Genomic DNA, 18,963 nt, shown 5'->3' with positions numbered 1-18,963 from the left:
CTTCCTTACTAACGTAATAAAACGCAGACCATCCTAAGGGGATGAGGGAGTTGCATTCCAAAACTTGCACTGCAAGCAACCAAAGTTTAATGGAAAACGTTGAAAAGATTCTATTAAAAACCAATTTTCCTCCTATATATCATAAATTCTATTTTATGCTTTCCCCACTCCCTCCTTTTTTTCCTTACTGGCACAAAAACAGGATCTTTGTTTTGACAGAGCTAATCTGCTCATGCTTTCATATGGGCCCTTAGGCTCCCCACCTGTGGAAAGATCCATGGGAGCAGAAAAACTACTGAGTTTGTTCCACATGCTCACCTTAAAGGGAAGAAATCAGTGGTCTCACAGAGGCATGGACTGTATACATTGTGGTTCCCAAGGACCCTTGGAGAACATGAACACAATCTCCTGCACAATTTTCAGCAATAGCTTTTCCTTCTTTATTGCCTCCTGCAATTTCTCAGATGGGCTTCTTCAGGGGATGTGCTGTATGGGCTGCTTTGCTGCAGTTGTGCTGTGTCCCTTTTCTCAAAGTCTGAAAGGCACACTTGGGGCTGACAATTTCCACCCGCAAACTTTGCTGGTGAGAAAGGATATAGTAGCTTGCAGCCCCTGCCAAGTTTGACAGCAAGCTTCCTAACAAACTGGTACAGCTCTGAGATCTTTCCACTGCTTCTGTAGGGAGGCCAGGGAAGATTTTATGGGGTGAGAAATGATGGAGAGAGAATGAATTGCTTTGTGGCTCCATCAGGCAACTTGTTCAAAGTGGCCAGCATGGAGCACTGATCTGTTCCATAGTCTCTGTCCAGCCAACAAAAAGAGGCAAAACCACGTTAAGTACTTTGTATACAAGACTGAGCCCAGAATTTATCTTAACATCTTTGCCATTGGACATGACCAACAGATGAACAAGAAAAAAAAAAACAACTGTGATTATTTTGTGATAGGGAGAGTTTGCTCATGTGGCTGCAATTTGTCATTAAAGTCTGCTGATTTACATCAGAACTGCCTTTGTATCTAGCTAAGTAAATGACCATGCCCAAACCAACTCACTGGAAGGTAAGTTTCAAGAGCAAACCTTGGCTCTGTCTGCTCATATAATCTCATGCCACTTCACCCAGAATTAGGTCATTCTGGCTTTATAACATCTATGTGGGTTTCTGTGGTTCCTGGGCCAGGCTGATATGTATTGGAGTCACTATGTCTAGTACAGGAAATTTTAATTCATAGCATTTAAATTCAGAATGCTTGAATTTAATGTTCAGTGATGTCCTGAATGAGTCTGGATCCTTCAAAGCCTTGAAATACAGAACTGAAAAAAAAAAAAAAATGCTGATGACAGTTCTGAGTCTTGGCTCCTGTGTTGTCAGGAGGAAAATCCCCATCCATTTCACTGAAGCCAGCTTTTCATCCACTGTGTTTTCATGTTCTGTATGGTGTTTTGTGCTTGAGACCTTGCAGTCAGGAAGGCTAAAGAGCTGTGGCACTATGCAAAGCATACCTTACCCAAAGCTCTCTGCGTGTGAAGTAGCAGACTATGTCAAACTGACTAGAGAGCAGAGCTAGGTCTCTGCCTCCTGGCTGAATCCCTGTCACTCTGCTCATGCTCTGCTCTGCACATGCTCTGCCTCTGGTATCGAATCCTGAATAGGACATGGCAGCACTGCCCTGTTCTAAGACAGCCATCCTTGATGGGCCTCACTGTTGGGGTGTCAGTCAGGCTTTGTGCCTGCCAATACCCATGTGGTCATGACAACTTGCAGAGCAAAAGCAGAGGTGCCTGAGGAAATGTAAAGGTAGGAGCTAAATATCCATCATGAAAAAGGTCTGCCTTGCTGGAGTCATGGTAACCCCTCCAGGACTGCAGTTTTGCATTCATGTGTTTGAATCCTGTCTCAATCATGCTTTATGAGCCTAAGTCTTTGTATGCGTCTGGGCCAGGACCACACAGGAAGCCAGAAACAGAGTGTTTTTCTATATTTTTAAATTCAGGTAAGCTGGCTGTTTTGCCACTTCATCCAAGTCCTATTTTTAGCAACTACTTTGATGAAGAGCAAAGAGGAAGACCTCAGAGGTGAAATGCACTGTGAGGATGTGACTGGCTGGAAGGTGGCATTCTCAATGAGTCTGTCTTTGCTGAGATGAGAATTTGGCTCTTGTTTTCCAAAGAAAGCAAGATGAGGGAGGAAGCTGTTTTCTAAATAGCAGTCCTATCAGGTCTTTCCATTGCTGTCTTTCTTTCTTATTCCATCTGGAGCCAGCAACTTTTTAAATGCTCTGCAGCCACCTAGAGGAAAAAGACTGCTTGATTGAAGTTAATTTTATGTGGATTAAGCCAAGGAGTGGGCTCTGCAGAGTTTAAGAATGTGAGTTTCTAAACTAGCCAGCCTGTTTATTATTATATCACAAGACCTCCTTGGAAATATATACAGTGAATCATCATCAAAAGCTGAAGATAACTTCAGTTTATGTTTATAATTCAGAAATATTTCCTGCTTCGTGTTCTCATTGTGCTTGTTATTGGATATGACATACTTTTATGACAGATAGTATAGCAGGGCCACAGTACATTTTGTCAGCAGACAGAAGGAGATGATCTGGTTTGAATTTTTATTTTGAAGATTTGAAACCTGTATCATTTCATATGTTTATCTAATGACTATGACAATATGCTTTTGGTATATCTACATGGTTTATATTTCTGTAGGGCCATGACTTCAAAACCTCCCAATAATTTTTGAGGTTCTATCTAGGATGTTTATAAGCTCATGCAAAACCTCTGGCTTTTCTCAGATGAGGGCTGTCACACAGAATACACTAATGGGCTCTCTGTCTACCAGAGTGAAAGCTGATGCAGTCATATTAGAGCCATTTAGTCGATGCAATGTTCATTTACATTGTATGAAACAGAATAACAAAGTTAACTGTTGATTGAAAGTACTTTAATGTATAAAGTTAGATATTAAAATGTGTCTGTCTTTTTGAAATTGAATTAAAATTACTAGGTTTTTTCCTTTTCTAGATAAGATATGGCAGTTCAGTCTCCACTTCACTAGAGAGCTGGGTGAAGTATTCTTTAAAAATCATGTCTAGACGTGGAAAAAAAGATAAAATTTTATGTCAGTTGCATAATGTAAAAGATCAAAATAATGATGGATTTTCCTTGGTAGCTATGCCAGAGGACACTGAAAATTCCATTATGATGGAGTGTCTCTGTCATAAGGCAAATTCACTTTAGCAGTGTAAGTGCTAAGCTAAGTATTACATGCAGTGAATGGAAAAGTAGAATACTAATATGGATAATGAAAAGGTCCACTAAAACATTCTCTGTTTCCTTGGTTGGTTTCTTTTCCTCTCTTAAGAAAGACTTGATATATGCATATGATATGGTCAGGCAAATAACTTGAATACTGCTGTATTGTGTCGGAAAAGGATCTCTAATAAGGAGTCTTACTGGCTTAAGAAATCCTAAACATTATGAAATTTAGGAATTTTTCCAGGCTGTGGCTTGGGAGGGAGGTGATTCTGCCTCTCCACTCCTCTCTTGTGAGATAGAGTGCATCCAGTTTTGGGTCCCCAGCATATGAAGAACATCAACTTTTTGGAGCAATTTCAGAGTAGGGTCAGCAAGATGATTAGAGGAATGGAGCACCTCTTGTATGAGGAAAGGCTGAGAGAGTTTCAATTGTTCAAGTCTGGAAAAAAGAAGGCTTCAGGGTGACCTAGTTGTGGCTTTCCTGTACCTAAAGGGAACCTATAAGAAGGATGGAGGGGGACGTTTTACAAGGACTTGGAGTGATAGGACAAGGAGGAACAGATTCAAACTAAAAGAAAGTAGGTTTAGCTTAGATAGTAAGACAAAAATCTGTACTGTGAGGGTGATAAGGCCCTGGAACATATTGCCCAGAGAAGCTGTGGATGCCCCATCCCTGGCATCGTTCAAAGCCAGGTTGTATGGGGTTTTGGCCAGTCTGGTCTAGTGAAAGACATTCCTGCCCATGGCAGGTGGAACTAGATGATCTTTAAACTCCCTTCCAACCCAAGACATTCTATGATAAATTATGGGATACCAGAAACACAGAGTAGATCAATTTGGCCATAGGAAATCAGTGATGAATATACAGGCTGTACACCTAAGGCCTCTGGGCCTATGAAAGATGGATTTTTGGTATAGGAGTTGACTTTCTTCCTAAACATTAAACCCGTAGAGCATCTATAGTATGTTTTCCCAAAACTTTGAATAAATGCACGATAAGCCTTATCATATAGCTTTACATATACAGCTACTGTTGCCTTTGCCAGTTATGTGATAGTTTGCAAGAGGATGACCATGGATATTAGTTAACTGAAGAAATACATATCTTCAGAAAGCAGGTTCTAGCTTTTGAACCTTCAGTGTCAGATTCAAGGTCATATTGCTAAATTTGGTTCTCTCATATTGTGGTTGATCTCATAATATTGTTGATATTTTATTGCAAATGACTTCTTTATAAGTGGTTTGGATACTCTGCTCTTGTGCAGTGTTATTGTGGTGCTGTCATTTTCCAGCTAGGTATACCATCCACAGATCATACAACATACAGGCAGCTAAATCCTTTTTGCAGTAATCTCTTCAAAGAGGGTGGAACAAACTTTATTTATACCACTTCATTACGCAAGTAAAATGAGAATATTTTTGATGGTTATTTTCAGTGTTATCTTGGGCGGTTGTTTGAAATGGGTTAAGAATCTTACGCTGTATTTCTGCTTTATTCTAATAATTACAGTTACAGATTCACATGTAATGTGTACAGTGGAGTGTTTTTTAATTGTTTCACTTCAAGGTATATGCTGCATATGAACTCAAACCACTTGAGTTCTCCTGCATACAGATTTTTTTTTAAATGCCAGGACAATGTATTTCAAATGCCATGGCTGCACAATGAAGGTGAAACTGCATGGTGCAGAGAAACAGAAACAGAAGAAGAGGATGTGAAAACTCTTTTCCACTTTCTGAAAATGTGTGGGAGTGCAAGGGGTCAGCTCTTCCACAGCTGTGGTTGGCATTTCAATATTCTGTTGAGGGTTTTTTTAGCAAAAATCCACTCTTTCTAAAGGTAGCAAGTCAGCTGCTCAGCTGTACTGTACCCTTCAGCTCTAGGAAATATTCTGAATCATACCAGATGCTTCTTGGAGTCCAGCATGGGACTACATTGTCCCTCTTAGTCATTGTTCAGCTATTTCCCTGTGGAGGGATTTTAGCCAACCTTTCCATTCTCAGGACCAGAAAGTACAATTAAAGTCACAGATGCCTGTAAGGATCGAAGCACAAGATGCAAAAAGCCTACTTGACACATTAGTAGGACAATTACCATGAAGAAGGAAGGCTACTGTGCCATTTCGTTCTTTATTTGGTTTTTCTTCCTTCCTCCCTTTTAAGTACATGTACCACTGGTACATATTGAGAGAGATTATAAATAGGGGGCAGAGTAGTGCAGTCTTGACAACTTCTATTTCATGAGGTTTTAGAAAATGTTCCACAATGTTTTATTGTTAATTTTGCCATATTCTTGTGGGTAATGTTGGTTAAGGCAATGAAACACAATTCTGGCACAGAATACTCTTTATATAAAGGTTAAAAATACATGCAGAACACTCTTTTTGGCTTTATCCAAAGGCTTTTGGATAATATTTTTAGCAGCACATAGTGTAGGCTTGTGGTGATATTGTGCAGCACAATATGGTTTCTTTCAGAGGTCCACATGGACATTAGTTTACTCAACATTTGGAAAATACTGCTTTTTCTTATCCTTTTTGAGGGAAATATGGGTTCTTATTTTTTTAAGAAGATGTATATGCGAAGAAATCAAAATTTAATTGCTGTCTGTCTTTGTTATGTTGGAAATTACCAGCAGTAATTACCACTTGCATTGAAAGCATCCTTTTCCTATGTTGACTCTAAATAACTGCTTTGGGAGGATTCCTTGGCAAGGCAGGGATGGATATGGGTATCTTGTGTGATTCTGTTTAATTATCTGAGTGCCACATCTATATCTGCACCAGCAATGATGATACTCACAATTAAATTAGGACTCTTCAATGTGTGTGTAACAAGACTGCTATGCCCCAAAAATCTTAGATCACATGCAGCTCTTTCCCTTTGATGGAATTGTGTATTTCATAATTCTCTCTGCTTAGCTTAGTGTGGCAATACAGTCCATGGTTGAATCCAAGTTGCACAAAAAATCAGGAGTCAGAATGAACTTTGAAAGCCTGATTCAACTGCCTACTGCTGCAAACTTCTCCTCTGCATTCTGCCAAAAAACAACAGTCATAGTCTCAAGCATTATGGCCAATGCTTTCTTTATAGGAATGAGATTTCCCCATGGAGAGGATGTGCCTGCAGTACATTTGCTGTGCACAGCTCGCTGAAGATGAGCTGTGAGTTCCCTCTCTGCTCGCACACTCGTAGCGATGTTTTGGAGCCTGTTGAGCAGGGAGTTTTTCAGCATGGGGCATTCTCCAGTACAAATTGCACATAAGCTGCTTGCCAGTTTTTGTGAGCCCTTATTTTCACACTTATCAGAAAAAAGGTGATGATTTAACTTTGTTATGGATGCCTTTATCTGATCCCCAAGTTAAGGCTATGTTACCAATGTTATGATGTGTGGGAAGAGCGCAGAGGGAGTAATGGTTACCTGGTCTTGGAAGAAATGATCCTTGAAAATGACTGACTTTGCTGCATGAAACAGTCAATTCCCCAGGCAAGTGCTTTGAGTGAATACTCAATAAACCTAAGAATTTCTGTGTCTTCAGCAGCCTCCAAAATTACTTTATTTGAGTTACTTGCTGGTTGTGCATTAATATTAGTAAACTCTGGAGAAAGAAAGAATGATCTCAGGCCTTTGATCTCAAGCTTCAAAGCCATAATAAGTCTCCAGTTCTACATATTATATTTCAATACTTCAGTAAGGTTAAACATGCACATGCAGACGAGAGAGTTTGATATAGCAACAGCATGAGACTTTCCATTATACATTGGAAAATGGTTCATCTTCTCATCTTCTTGCTTTGTGAAATGTCTTTTCTATCTGGGGCCATAAATAATGGCAGCTCATTGAATTTTGTCAAAAAACAGCTCAAACAAACTTTCTCTCAACTTAACTACTGACTTTAATGTACTAACTTTTGAGTAACTTTAAAATGGCTTTAATTTTTCCTAAAAAAATAGGCCAAGCTTGTACTAAAACTCTGATTTGGCTTACCCAATAAAAATTTATCCGAAGAAGTCATGCCTCACAGGATGGTGGGACTGGAAATTAATACTCCTCTATAGGCAGATGACTCTTCAGATGACTCTTTGAAATTTGCAAGTGTACAGCTTATTCTAGGTGTAGAGAGGACAAACCCCATCACCACCTGATGTTTCTTCATATACACAAAATGAATGTATCTCTAGTTGGTTTTGTAAAACCTCTTGAGATCTGCTGATGGAAAGAAGATGTTCCTGTTTTCTATCTGTGTGGAACAACTCAAAGGTACCAAAATGTTTGAAAAATGCTCTGCGTCATACTCCTGTTGTGAAATGTGGGGGAAAAATTAAGCCCCTCTTAAAATGGTTGATTCTACGTTTGGATTCATGTGTATCACAGAGGAAAATGAACTGCTGATGTTCCACAAGTGAACATCTGCAATTTCAATCCAGTATGGCACAGGCTAAGGCTGTATGCTTCATTGCTGTGATCTTTTCTTTTTATTTTTTTAAATACTGCATGCAGCACAGGAGTCTGTTCTTTGCCCTTTGTGGGACTTGGAGACTTTCCACAGTTTAATATGAAAAAGGGCTGTTGCTGAAGGAGTGTAGTCATCCAGTTTGCTTTGAAGATGTGGCAGCAGAGTGTGTGTTTGTCTCCTTCAAGGGTGTGTCCCACAGCTGCCGGATGCCTTCACTTTCATGGATTTCCCCTTGCAACAGTTTGTGATTATACACACCCAATTAACACCATCTCTGACACATACCCTGCAGGCAGCACAGACAGCATCAAAAGGGATCACAGTGAGGCACTTGGTACCAGGACTCAGAGGTTGGCTGTTCTCTGGTGCTTATTTGGAGCAGGGAGGCCAGATAAAGTGTACGGTCTCATCCAAGTGTTTTTCTTTTTCTAAATGTAAATATGTCCTTAAAATAAATGTAATTTTCTTTTGGACCACAACATCATTGTATCTCTGTATGATTTCACTGAGGGCAGAACTAAGGTTGCCTGAAGTATCTTGTTTGTATTTCCATGGCTAGTGAAATAGCTTCATTTTATAAGTAACTTGCGCTGCAGCCTTCTTGTGGGATTATTTCTGTCTGACTGTAATGTTTTGATGTTTAAATTTCTAATATGTTTTTACTTCATTTACGCAAATGCTTTGTTCTTGGTAAAGAGTCACAATACCCCACAAGACCCAAAGTCTCCATTACTGTGCAGTACAGTAAATTGTCAATAGAGCTTCATTATTGGCATAATTCCAAAGTTTTATTAAAATGCTTTTTTTTTTGTTGTTTGAACAGTCCAGTCAGATTAGAGTACAGATAAGATGTGAGTACATGCAGTTAGTGTCACCAAATCTCTTTTTCTGATTCAAGGGCAGAATGATGAGAAGGCACAATCTGGGGAAGCAAGGAATATTTTTTTAAATGTGTCACTGAAGAGGATGAAAAAATAAAAGCTATGGGCATGCCAAAGTTTTTTGCAAAGGGAAAGGATTAGGATAGCAAACAAAAATCGGTTTTTCAATTTACTTGGTAAATCATCCCATAATAGCCCTTTAACACATCTGTAGCAATAATAAATGTGAGAAATGTAATTAAGTGCAAGAAGTAAACAACTTTTGCTAAAAATACAGACCCAAAGTTGAAGCTTGGCCATGGGCCATCAGCAGGTCACCCTCAGAGCCAGCCCCCAGAGAATGGACATCTTTTGCTTCTATGTCCTTGCTCAGAACTGCCCTTTCATTAGGAAATAAAAGGAGGTTTTATTTTTATTCATTAGGCTTGGCAGCTGTGGATATAATTTTCTTTACACTAATTTTTGAATTAATATTAATTAATGTAATTAATACAAATAATTAGAAATTGTAATTAATTAATAGAACTGCTGCAATCTGACAATGGCTCCTCAGCTAAGCCTAGGGCTTGACCCAAGCAGCTGTCACCAGGATTAAACACTCAATGAAAATAAAAATTACACCAGCAATTCGGTATGTAATTAATCAGCAGATTCTTTGCGTAGTGCATGGCTTGCTGCTTCCTCAATGGACACCCATGCTGAACACTGTGCAAGTAGTGCTGATCCCAGCCAAAACTCAGATGTTTCAGTTGGAACATGCCTGGATGTCCATGGCCATTTCAATGCCAAGGGTTAATGGTTGGTATTGCTCACATGCATGTAGGAGCTAAGCTCTGTGCTCTCAAAGAGCATGGCTGCCCCCCTGACTCAGTGCAAGATGTGACATCTCTCTGCCAGTAATGGTAAAAAAAAAACAAAACAAAACCTAAACCAAAAGGTATGCTCTAAAAAGCAGAGGAAGTACCACAGATTTAGGGTTTTACAAGTTCTAGTCAAAGATGTTGCTGAACATATAGTCAAGCTAATACTGGCAAGCATCCCAAACACCATGGACATCAATAACAACTAAATCTGAGCAGAGAGCAGTGAAATGTGTTTCATAAAGGGGGCTGGCACAGAAACAAAAACATGATAAAACGGTACCTTGACAATCAACTATTTATGGACATTATATACAGACTTTCTTTGTGATAATGATTTGTTTCAGTAGCAAGCAAGCATCTACTTCCCTGTAAGAATGAGACAGGCACCTCTTAAATTGCATGGGGTATATGGAGCAGTGCCTGCTGCTGAGATTATAGGAAGAGATCACAAAGAGATGTTGTGGCCAAAGGAAGCAGTGTGAAGTTATTTAGTGTGTCACATAAAAAGGTGACCCTTTGTGTTTATACAAGGTCTTTTATCAGCTGACAACATCAAACCACCCCAAGGATGTTGTGCTAATCTGTTCCTTGCCTATCAGCTGTGATATGCATACAGCAACATCTGTTACTGGAAAAGATGTAAAGGGACCTACCACAGGACTAAAGTGAAATAAAATGACATTGTTCTTAGAAAGTAAAGTTATTGCAAGTGAAAACAACTGCTCTGTAAGTATGAGCATATTATATATTTTATCCAAAGCAATTCTGTTTATTCACAGTCCATATATATCAGTAAATAATGGACAGATAACCTTTATGCATTAGCACTTGTGTTACTTATTTGTTGCAGTGATTTTTTAGGTAATTTCATACTGAGGGTCCGCTGAGAGTAAATTTATTAAAACTCATGAAAATGTCAAGCAGAACTGTCTTGTCATTGAAGCAGCTGGTGACTTGGGCATAGGGAAATATTCCTCTTTCAGGGGCACTGTTGGACTTACAGAAACAGACTTGTCTGAGTTCAAGGGCTCACTATTCCTTTCTCTAGTTTTGAATAAAGGGTTCTCAATTACTCTAGAGCAACGTATGGGCATTAGGGCTCCTGATTACTTTGTCTGAGGTTTTTGCACCATTTCCAAGCTATTACCTCTTCTGCTGTGGAAAAGTTGCTGGGAAACTAAGTCTATATCTATCCTTTTCCTATAGACAATTCACATTATAGTGGACAGAAAGAGCAACTAACATGAAGAGCACATTTTTCATTTCAGCCCTTCATCTTTGCAAGAGGATTTGTGCCTTTGTCCTCTCAGAAACAGGAAAGCCCCCGAACATGCATGGAACAGGGGGGCCTTGACCATGGGCACCGAAGGTTCATGCACAGAGCACCTTCAGTGGAAAGCAGATAAACTGAGGGTGTGATTTTCAGAGTATGATTTCCCTATACCTTGTCCCTGCCTTTTAATGATTCTGCTGAGAGCAGTAGAAACAGCATTTCTGAATTCACGTTGCTACACATGCAGAACCATCTAAACATTTTGCATATGGAGAAACCACCAACTGCAAATCTCTTGGCTCTTTTCAGTTATATTTTAGGTCTGTGCCAAATAGGCGCATGTTCTGAACAAGCTAACTTGAAATATAGTGGTGACATCCACAGTAGCAGTTTCACATAGGGTCATGTTAGCAGCTTTGCTCCCTGTCGTTGTGGTATTTTCACATAAGAAGAGACTGGGCGGTATGAACTGTGCTTGAGGGATTTCCTAGCATGAAACTGCTCAGTTATGCTGCATCAGCCCTGTTCCTTTGGAGTGTCTTAAAGTCTGGCACTTAGTAGTGATGCTGTTGAGAAAACAGACATACAGCTATTTTCACGCCTTCAGAGCAGGAAGGGTCTGGAGGTAACCTGAAGAGAAGGCATCATCTCTTGCATGGAGGGACATGTGCTCATTGCCTACAGAATTCATACACTTAACACTACTGTCATGATAGTTGGTAAAATTATTAAATTATTACTTTCTAGGAATAAAAAGTTTTTATTTTATGTTGACACAAAACGGAGTTTGCCTTCCCCCATTATGGTCTCAGTCCTCTCTACCTTGACATTTCTTGGGTCTTCTCAACTCCCTGTTTCTGTGTGGTTCCCTGGTGCTCTGGAGGCTTTTCTGCATTAAAGCAGCACACCAAAAAAGAGGTGAGCCCTTGGGATGTAACCTCAGGGATGCCTTTAACTTTCATTCCATTTAGCACAAGTTGCTGCAGCATTGAATGCCGTGTGACTGGAAAGTAGACAGCTCCAACCCTCGGGCAGGGTTGGAATGCCAAAACGTTCCTTTCTTATTTGTTTTGGGGTTTTGTTCTGCAGGTCCTGTGTGACAGACATGTGTGAGTGTCCGATCCATAAAAACTGCTACTGTGAGTCCTTCCTGGCATACGCCCGAGCCTGTCAGAGGGAAGGGCTGAAAGTCCAGTGGGTGCCGGAGCACAACTGCGCAGGTGAGCATTTTGGGACTGCTTCTTTGTTATTGTTGCATACTCTAATAGGCTGTGATCATACTATCCTTTTAGTGGTGGAGCAGGATCAAAAATGATACAGGAATTGTAGCAGCTTGGAAGTTCTTGGAAGTTTTTCTTTCAGGATATGTAAACTGTTGATTTTTCTGATTACAGAAAAACCTTGACCTACTGTCAAAACATAGGTATATTTCTATGGGCAGCATGTACATATAATTGCAGTAAGTTCAACAAGGAAAGAGAAGCAAATGTATTTAGTGCAAATGTAAATTAAAATGTAAACCCTTGCAGTAAGTTCAACAAGGAAAGAGAAGCAAATGTATTTAGTGCAAATATTAAAATGTAAACCTGCATTAACAATTCTGTTTGGTCCATACTTTGTGATTTGGACTTGATTAATTGCAAGTAATTGTGAGTAATTGCCTCCATGAGAAGCAGTGGCCTGTGGCTATGGGCACTTGAACAAAAATGCAATATTGCAGATGAGTATTTCCCCTGATGATGGTCTCATTAATTTAGGACACTCTATAATGGCATTGGTTTGTCTAGAAATGTATTCAGATTTATGTAAAGCAATTAACAGTAGTTGAAAAAAACCAAAAAACAATGAGAGGAGGATACTCAGTGCTGGTCTATGAGCTATTACTCTGTGGTCCATTTTGGTGACTGTGTGTGGCTCAGGATCTCTCTGAAGTTCAATTTCCTTTTCTGTTGAAGGCACTCACTCAGGGATGAGTGAGTGACAGAGCAAATTATGTTTGATTGACTGTTCCCAAAAGGTTCATGTTTTTTCCTTACAAAGCAACAGGACTCTACAAACAGGGTCTCACTAAGTGAAAACCCTATTCAAGGATGTGGTTTTGGACAGCACTAGTAATATATATAATTTTAATAAATCTATCTGGTAGCTGATCCATGCAGAACCTAAAGCAAGCATCGTGACTTTTTTACAAAGCACTTCAGATTGAGACGTCTCCATGGCAGATGCTGTAAAAAGAATAAAAACTCCTTGCTAGCAGCCCCTGCCTTAAGGAGTTTATACAAGTGTTGACATATCACGACTTAACTAATTGAGGCTTCATTTCACAATTTTTTTTCTGGCATCTTACCAAACAGGAGAAAATTTTCTGAGGCAAAACCAGTCCTTGAGAGAACATTATGAAGAAATTGAAACACACAGCCTCCATTAAAGCTAATGAAAGACATTTTTAAATCAACATGAATTTTTTAATCTCTTCTAGAGGGAATGGGGAAATCTTGTTAAGCAGAAAATGTAAATAAGCTATATAAGGCTAAGTACCCTCAAAACACTTATTTAAGTATCCAATGTTAGATAAGTAGCACCATCTTCTAAGTAAATAATACAGTAAGCATTAAATTAAAGAGTATCCACTGCTTTCCATATGGTACTAGTGGCCAGCATCAAGATTTTAATCTTTAACGGGCTTTTTTTTCTCTACAAAACAAGTAGTTGCAATTATTGTGTCTCAATTACAGATAAAAGTTCATATGTGGGAAACAAAATTTCTGTAATAAAACTTTAGCATTCTATGGCTTTCATTTCCTGCTTGACATTTCATAACTGCAGGGATACTTGCAAGAGTTGTGTTCTGATGAAAATGGTGTATACTTATTAGTAAGTCAGGTTTTAGTTATACTTTTGTGTGTTTTAAAACCAGATCTTTTGTGGTTGCCAGGTGCTCTACCCTAACTGCTGTAAACTTAGCTCATCTTTATAATCTTCAGGAAACTTGTGTTGTCTGGAGGGCCAGCCAAATAGGATGCTCAGTAGGCTGAATTACATGTCCTGTTCCCTACGTGCTCTTCTCTCTCCCCCAGTGCAATAGCTTGTGCTCCTCTACATTATTCTGCAGAACACTGCTGCTCAAGGTTTGATGTCCTATGAGGTTGGCTCATTAAAGGGAATGCCAGCTGTCATTTAACTGAAGGAGTGAAAAGTGGAAGATAATGAGGAAACAAAATGGTTAGGGTAGGAAAAGGTTGGTGAACATGGGAACTGAGAGGGTTAGGAAAAGGATATGGGTTGCCACAGAAAGTAGTAGGGAATTAGACCTGTTAGGATGGGCGTAGGAAAAAATATAGTTCTTGAAGGAGAAATTAAAAAACCAGGACAGCCAGTATGAGGGAAAGAAGAAAAAAGAAAAAGTGATACATGGAAGAGGAAAAATAAAGGATAGAAATGGACAGAAGCAGTTTGAAAAGCAAAGGAGAAATAAAAAACCTTTCTCTTTTACCCAAGAAAAGCTAGACAAGAAGTTTATAAAGTACAATTAAGTAAACGGATGTGGTAAAAGGCCTTGGGATATAGTAACTTAATGCTGCATTTCTCAGGATACCAAGAGAAAGAAGACTCAAGGATGGTAGAAGGCAATAACTCCCTGCCATGGGCATGACTACACATGCAAGAAAACAAGATAAGGGCTATAACATAGTGCAAAATGCACTGATGTGCTGACATGCTACAACAGTTACATAAAATCTGAACAATTTTCTCTTTTCCTCTGTGATCAGTTGAATTGGAGGGAGATGAGCATATATCTGGTTTTGACTCTTCTCCTTTGGGTCCCTTTTCTGCTGGAGAATTTTACGGCATGTGTCACTCTTTTTCCCTGCTATATGTTGCTTTCCTTTAACTGCTTTATTGCCTGTGTAAATGTATCAGGAGGGCTATTTTGGCTTTTCAGTGGATACTTACTAAAAGCTGAAAGTATTAATGGAGTGTATCATGGGAAGTTCAGTGCTCAGATCCATCACCTTTAGCTCTGTTAGAAGGAGATGTAGTGAATTGCAAGCACTAGGAGTGAAATGCCATTTGAAAGTCTTACAGAAGACCTCCATACTGTGTAACACTGACAGAAGAAGCCAGAACATTCATTGATGCTCAAATATTAGTTCAGAATTTTCTGTGAAATCAGATTTGTCAGATATCATCAACCAAGGGAATCCTTCAGCAGTTATACTACATATTTTGGCTTTTTTTTGTTGGGGAATTAGATTTCCTCCTGAATAATTACAGCCATGTCTACAAAGACAGGCACAGAAGCCTTCTCTGTGAAACTGCCAAAGTGGCTGGACTAAACCAGGTCTAGTTTGCAGACTAGTATCCTTAATAGGCTGGATTTATTAGCTCAGGCACAGTGCTGTATTTATATGACTATATGGCTTCTGGACTGGAGCTGGCTATTATCCCACCAGCTCAGAAAGTGGTCTGAGGAAGCTCACATCTGTCATGCCAAACACATGTTCTAGAAGAAGAGTGGAAAAATCCTGTTAGGACTGGTAATGTTTCAAAATACAGTATTATTAGTAACTTTTGTATGTTGGGTTTGGGTTTTTGATTTTTTTTTTTCTTTGCTAGTGTACTAAGGAAGTTATTAGTAACAGAGCTCAGTTCTTTAAGAGAGGAATTTGTCTTAGAAGAAGGGTGCAAAGACACCACTTCTGTTTTCCATGTTTACATGGTAGTGAATCACTTCAGCAGTTCCTGGGAAGCCTTCTGCAGAATGTCTTTATTTTTATATTTTAAACTGTTGATGAAGTGGAATGTTGGATCAATCACACCACATGTTAACAACTGAATCACTCAACAATAAAAGCCATCCAGGGAACTTAAACAGCAGCCATTGTACTTTTTGATTTTCCCCTTGACAGCATGTTAATAATGCCATTATAGGCTGCCTACAGCAGAAAATAGTAATCATATCTTCTACATGGCATGGTCTGAAGGAAAAGGAGGTGTTCTGACATCCCACATGCATGTATGGTAAAGCAGAAGGGGGAGTACTTAACAGATGCCATGGCTGCTGAGGGCAGGCTGTAATAGGTTCTCATTTGCTCAGGGGCAGAGATGAGGAAGTGGAAAGAAGTCTTTAGCCAACTCTCCTTAAACCTACCAGCTGAGGAACCAAACAGAGCTCAGGTGGAAGGAATGGGCCAGCTATTACTGCACTAAAGCTTTGTGGGATGAAACTTGTGCAGCCTTAAAACTGAAGCTTGTATTGCTTTCTGTATGGAAACTACATGTGCTGAAGTCTAATGTTTGTTTTTCATTGGTCAATTAGAGATCCTACAAAGGGAAGCTCATTTTCAGAGAGGAAGGATAAAAGCTTCTAATAAACAGCTCCTGTAAGAGAATTCACATTGTGTATGGACAATTACTAATTGTCCCTGAATGTCTTGGTCTGCTTTTCTAGTCTCTTAATACGTTGTTTGCAAATCACTGGGGAGATCTGCACAGTTTTGTTTCCCCTCTTAAAAAGATTCAATCTCTATTCTTAACACACTATGTAAGTGTAGACTTGCATGTTTTTTCCCACCTTCTAACTTTCCTGTTTAATTTAAATTTTTTTTTTTTGGTTTTTCCTTTTGTTTGTTCCTTCTTAAGTATGTGTGAAAGTTATCATGCAGAGCAAGACAGAAATGTAAAGGTGGAAAAATATTCTCAAAAGATCTATGCTCACAAACTGAATAAGCCTATCTTGAACATAGTTGACAGACAGATATTTGTTTCCAGCCTATTCCAAAACAATGTTCAATTAAAGATGTCTCAGAGAGTTTCTAGGTAGGTTGCTCTAGGTGATTTCTTATGCTTAGGGATTGAAGGTTGGGGTTTTTTCTCCCTTGATATCTAATATCCATCTAACATTCAGCATTTGATTCTCTGTAACACCAGGATAATTTGCCTCTGTACTATCATATTTTTTACAATTTTGGCTTTTTTTATTAATATCTGTGTCCTGAGAATTGTGTATGCATAAATTCCATAAGTAAAGTAAAACTTCAAAGAAGCTGATGCTGTTTTGAAGATCCCTTAGTGGTGAAAAGGAACCCCCTTAAATTTATTATATCTTAGCAATAAGACTTCCATCCTCTTTGATACACTTACATATATTTCATCAATTTATTTCTGTTTTTATGAATAATAGCAGTACTGTAATGAAACTGTAGGCTAATTCTCAAAATAAAAGTGTTTTCTGTCTGTAAGAAAATATTGCTTAAAAAATATTGACCTTCAGTCCCTCTCAAAGTTGAAGAAATTTTCCTAAGACAATTACCTCTCTCAAAGTAACATGAGATGATTCTGGATGCTTGAAAGTCCCTTTCCATCTACGAACTATTTTATCAGTCCTTGTTTTTGCCATCAGCACAGCTGTTTAAAAGAATAGCAGACTTTTATTTGACATTGAACTGTGTATTATTCTCCATACTAAAAAAGCAGGATATAAAATGTTGAGAGTTTCAATATTGATCTGGAGGGTTTATAATGCTTTTAGCTGAGCCTTCAGTGATCTTTTATGTTGAAAATGCATTGAACTGTTAGCTGCATAAATTAATGAATAGATACTGGAATCATTAAATACAGGAGCCCTCACTGTCAGTGATCCCTTGGTGAAACAGCATGGATACAATTGATTTTTAATTTTTGTTTTCTTGTTTATTTGTTTTAGAAACGGTGCTTTTGGATAACAACATTGATTTAGTTTGCTGCAATATGAAATATGGAAAATATAATCTTAGGATCAGAAATTCTAATGGAGTGAATTACTCTCCTTACTCTTCTTCTTTCCGTAGGAATGGAACTGATAATAAAACTGTCTGTTCTTGTAAATGTTTCAGAAATCTTTGATAAAAGACATTGTAATGAATAAACAGTTTTAATCCTCTAATTAAAGGATTAAAGCATAGATCTGCATATAGACTCTTTGATAAAAGACATTGTAATGAATAAACAGTTTTAATCCTCTAATATAAAGCACAGATCTGCATATAGATAGAAACCTTGCTAAAGCTTTATATACCATTAGCTGTGTCAAAATTCTCAAAAAGTTCAGTACTGCTGTGGATTTGATAGCTTTGGAAAAGGAATTTTGCTACTTTTATATTTATTATGTAATATAGTGGAATCATTTTACAAGTAATGTATTCCTCTAGGTAATCATCATGCTAAAGTGTGCTTTTGATATTTGCAGTAGAAACGGAGCAAACAGATAAGTAAATTTCCTTGTGGGGCTCTGTGTAATATGCATATTTTGTTCTTTTTAACTCCTTTCAGCAACCCAGTGTAAACACGGTGCAGTTTATGATACCTGTGGTCCGGGATGTGTCAAAACATGTGACAACTGGAATGAAATTGGACCATGCAACAAGCCCTGCATTGCAGGGTGTCATTGCCCTGCAAATTTAGTTCTTCACAGAGGAAGATGCATCAAACCAGTCCTGTGCCCACAGCGGTGACATTCATTCTCTTTCCATGGACACCAGTGCGGGTGGTCACTGACTCCCCTGAGCTCACAGCCAGTGAAGGACTCCAGCTGTTTGTGTGCAGATTCTGCAAAGTACATGTCTACTCACAGAGTGTAAATATGCTCCTCTCTGTCTATTTGTGTGTCTCTAAGTACACACATGAGGCACCTAGAAAGATATATAAATGTATACTGTGTGTATTTGGACACACGTGTCCATACACAAGTGCCCTAAACGTAAGTACAACCCATATATTTATATATATGTCCACACGCAAATATACATAATTTCTATATACCATAGAAGGATGAATTATAATATGTATATTTTTTGCTATAAAGTTTATGTATTATTATTTCTAGGACCCTGATCTGTAAGTCATTGTATAAATAAACCAGGTGTTTTTAATATAATATTGTGGCATGAAAAGATTGGATGACTTTGCCATTGCATAAGTTTGTCGTTACCAGGGAAACTTTTCTAGGGCCATAGCACTGCCAGGCTGGATTAGTTTCAACACAGAACCTAGATTTACAGTTGTACAGGAAACACATTTCTCTGGAGATGGAGGATTTATCTAGGAATATTTCATGCATACCTTGGAGCTGCATAGTGATTGGTGACAGTGCTTAATCAGGCAGAGAAAGCTGGGGATTGGCTTTTATGCTTTACTGAAATAACTGTGCAAAATGATTTCCAAAGCTGGTTGGATAATGGCCAGGATAGAGATA

At 38.7% G+C, this 18,963-nt stretch overlaps 1 protein-coding gene across 2 annotated transcripts in view; it reads left to right on the top strand.

Moving 5' to 3' along the window:
• The window catches only part of BMPER (BMP binding endothelial regulator), a 146,174-nt gene extending 127,529 nt beyond the window's left edge, over positions 1 to 18,645 (top strand). For both annotated transcript variants that reach the window (XM_039715226.1, XM_039715227.1), the window contains exons 14-15: positions 11,820 to 11,950; positions 18,042 to 18,645. In XM_039715226.1, the coding sequence (XP_039571160.1) occupies positions 11,820 to 11,950; positions 18,042 to 18,223 (313 nt within the window). In that variant the 3' untranslated portion in view covers positions 18,224 to 18,645. The remainder of the gene's footprint in view (positions 1 to 11,819; positions 11,951 to 18,041) is intronic.
• The last annotated feature ends 318 nt before the right edge of the window (positions 18,646 to 18,963 follow it).

This window comes from Passer montanus, unplaced genomic scaffold, assembly GCF_014805655.1.
Source record: "Passer montanus isolate IOZ18808 unplaced genomic scaffold, ASM1480565v1 scaffold32, whole genome shotgun sequence".
Classification (NCBI taxonomy): domain Eukaryota; kingdom Metazoa; phylum Chordata; class Aves; order Passeriformes; family Passeridae; genus Passer; species Passer montanus.
The sequence above is the reverse complement of the archived record's forward strand: the minus strand, read 5'-3'. Positions and strand labels throughout refer to the sequence as shown.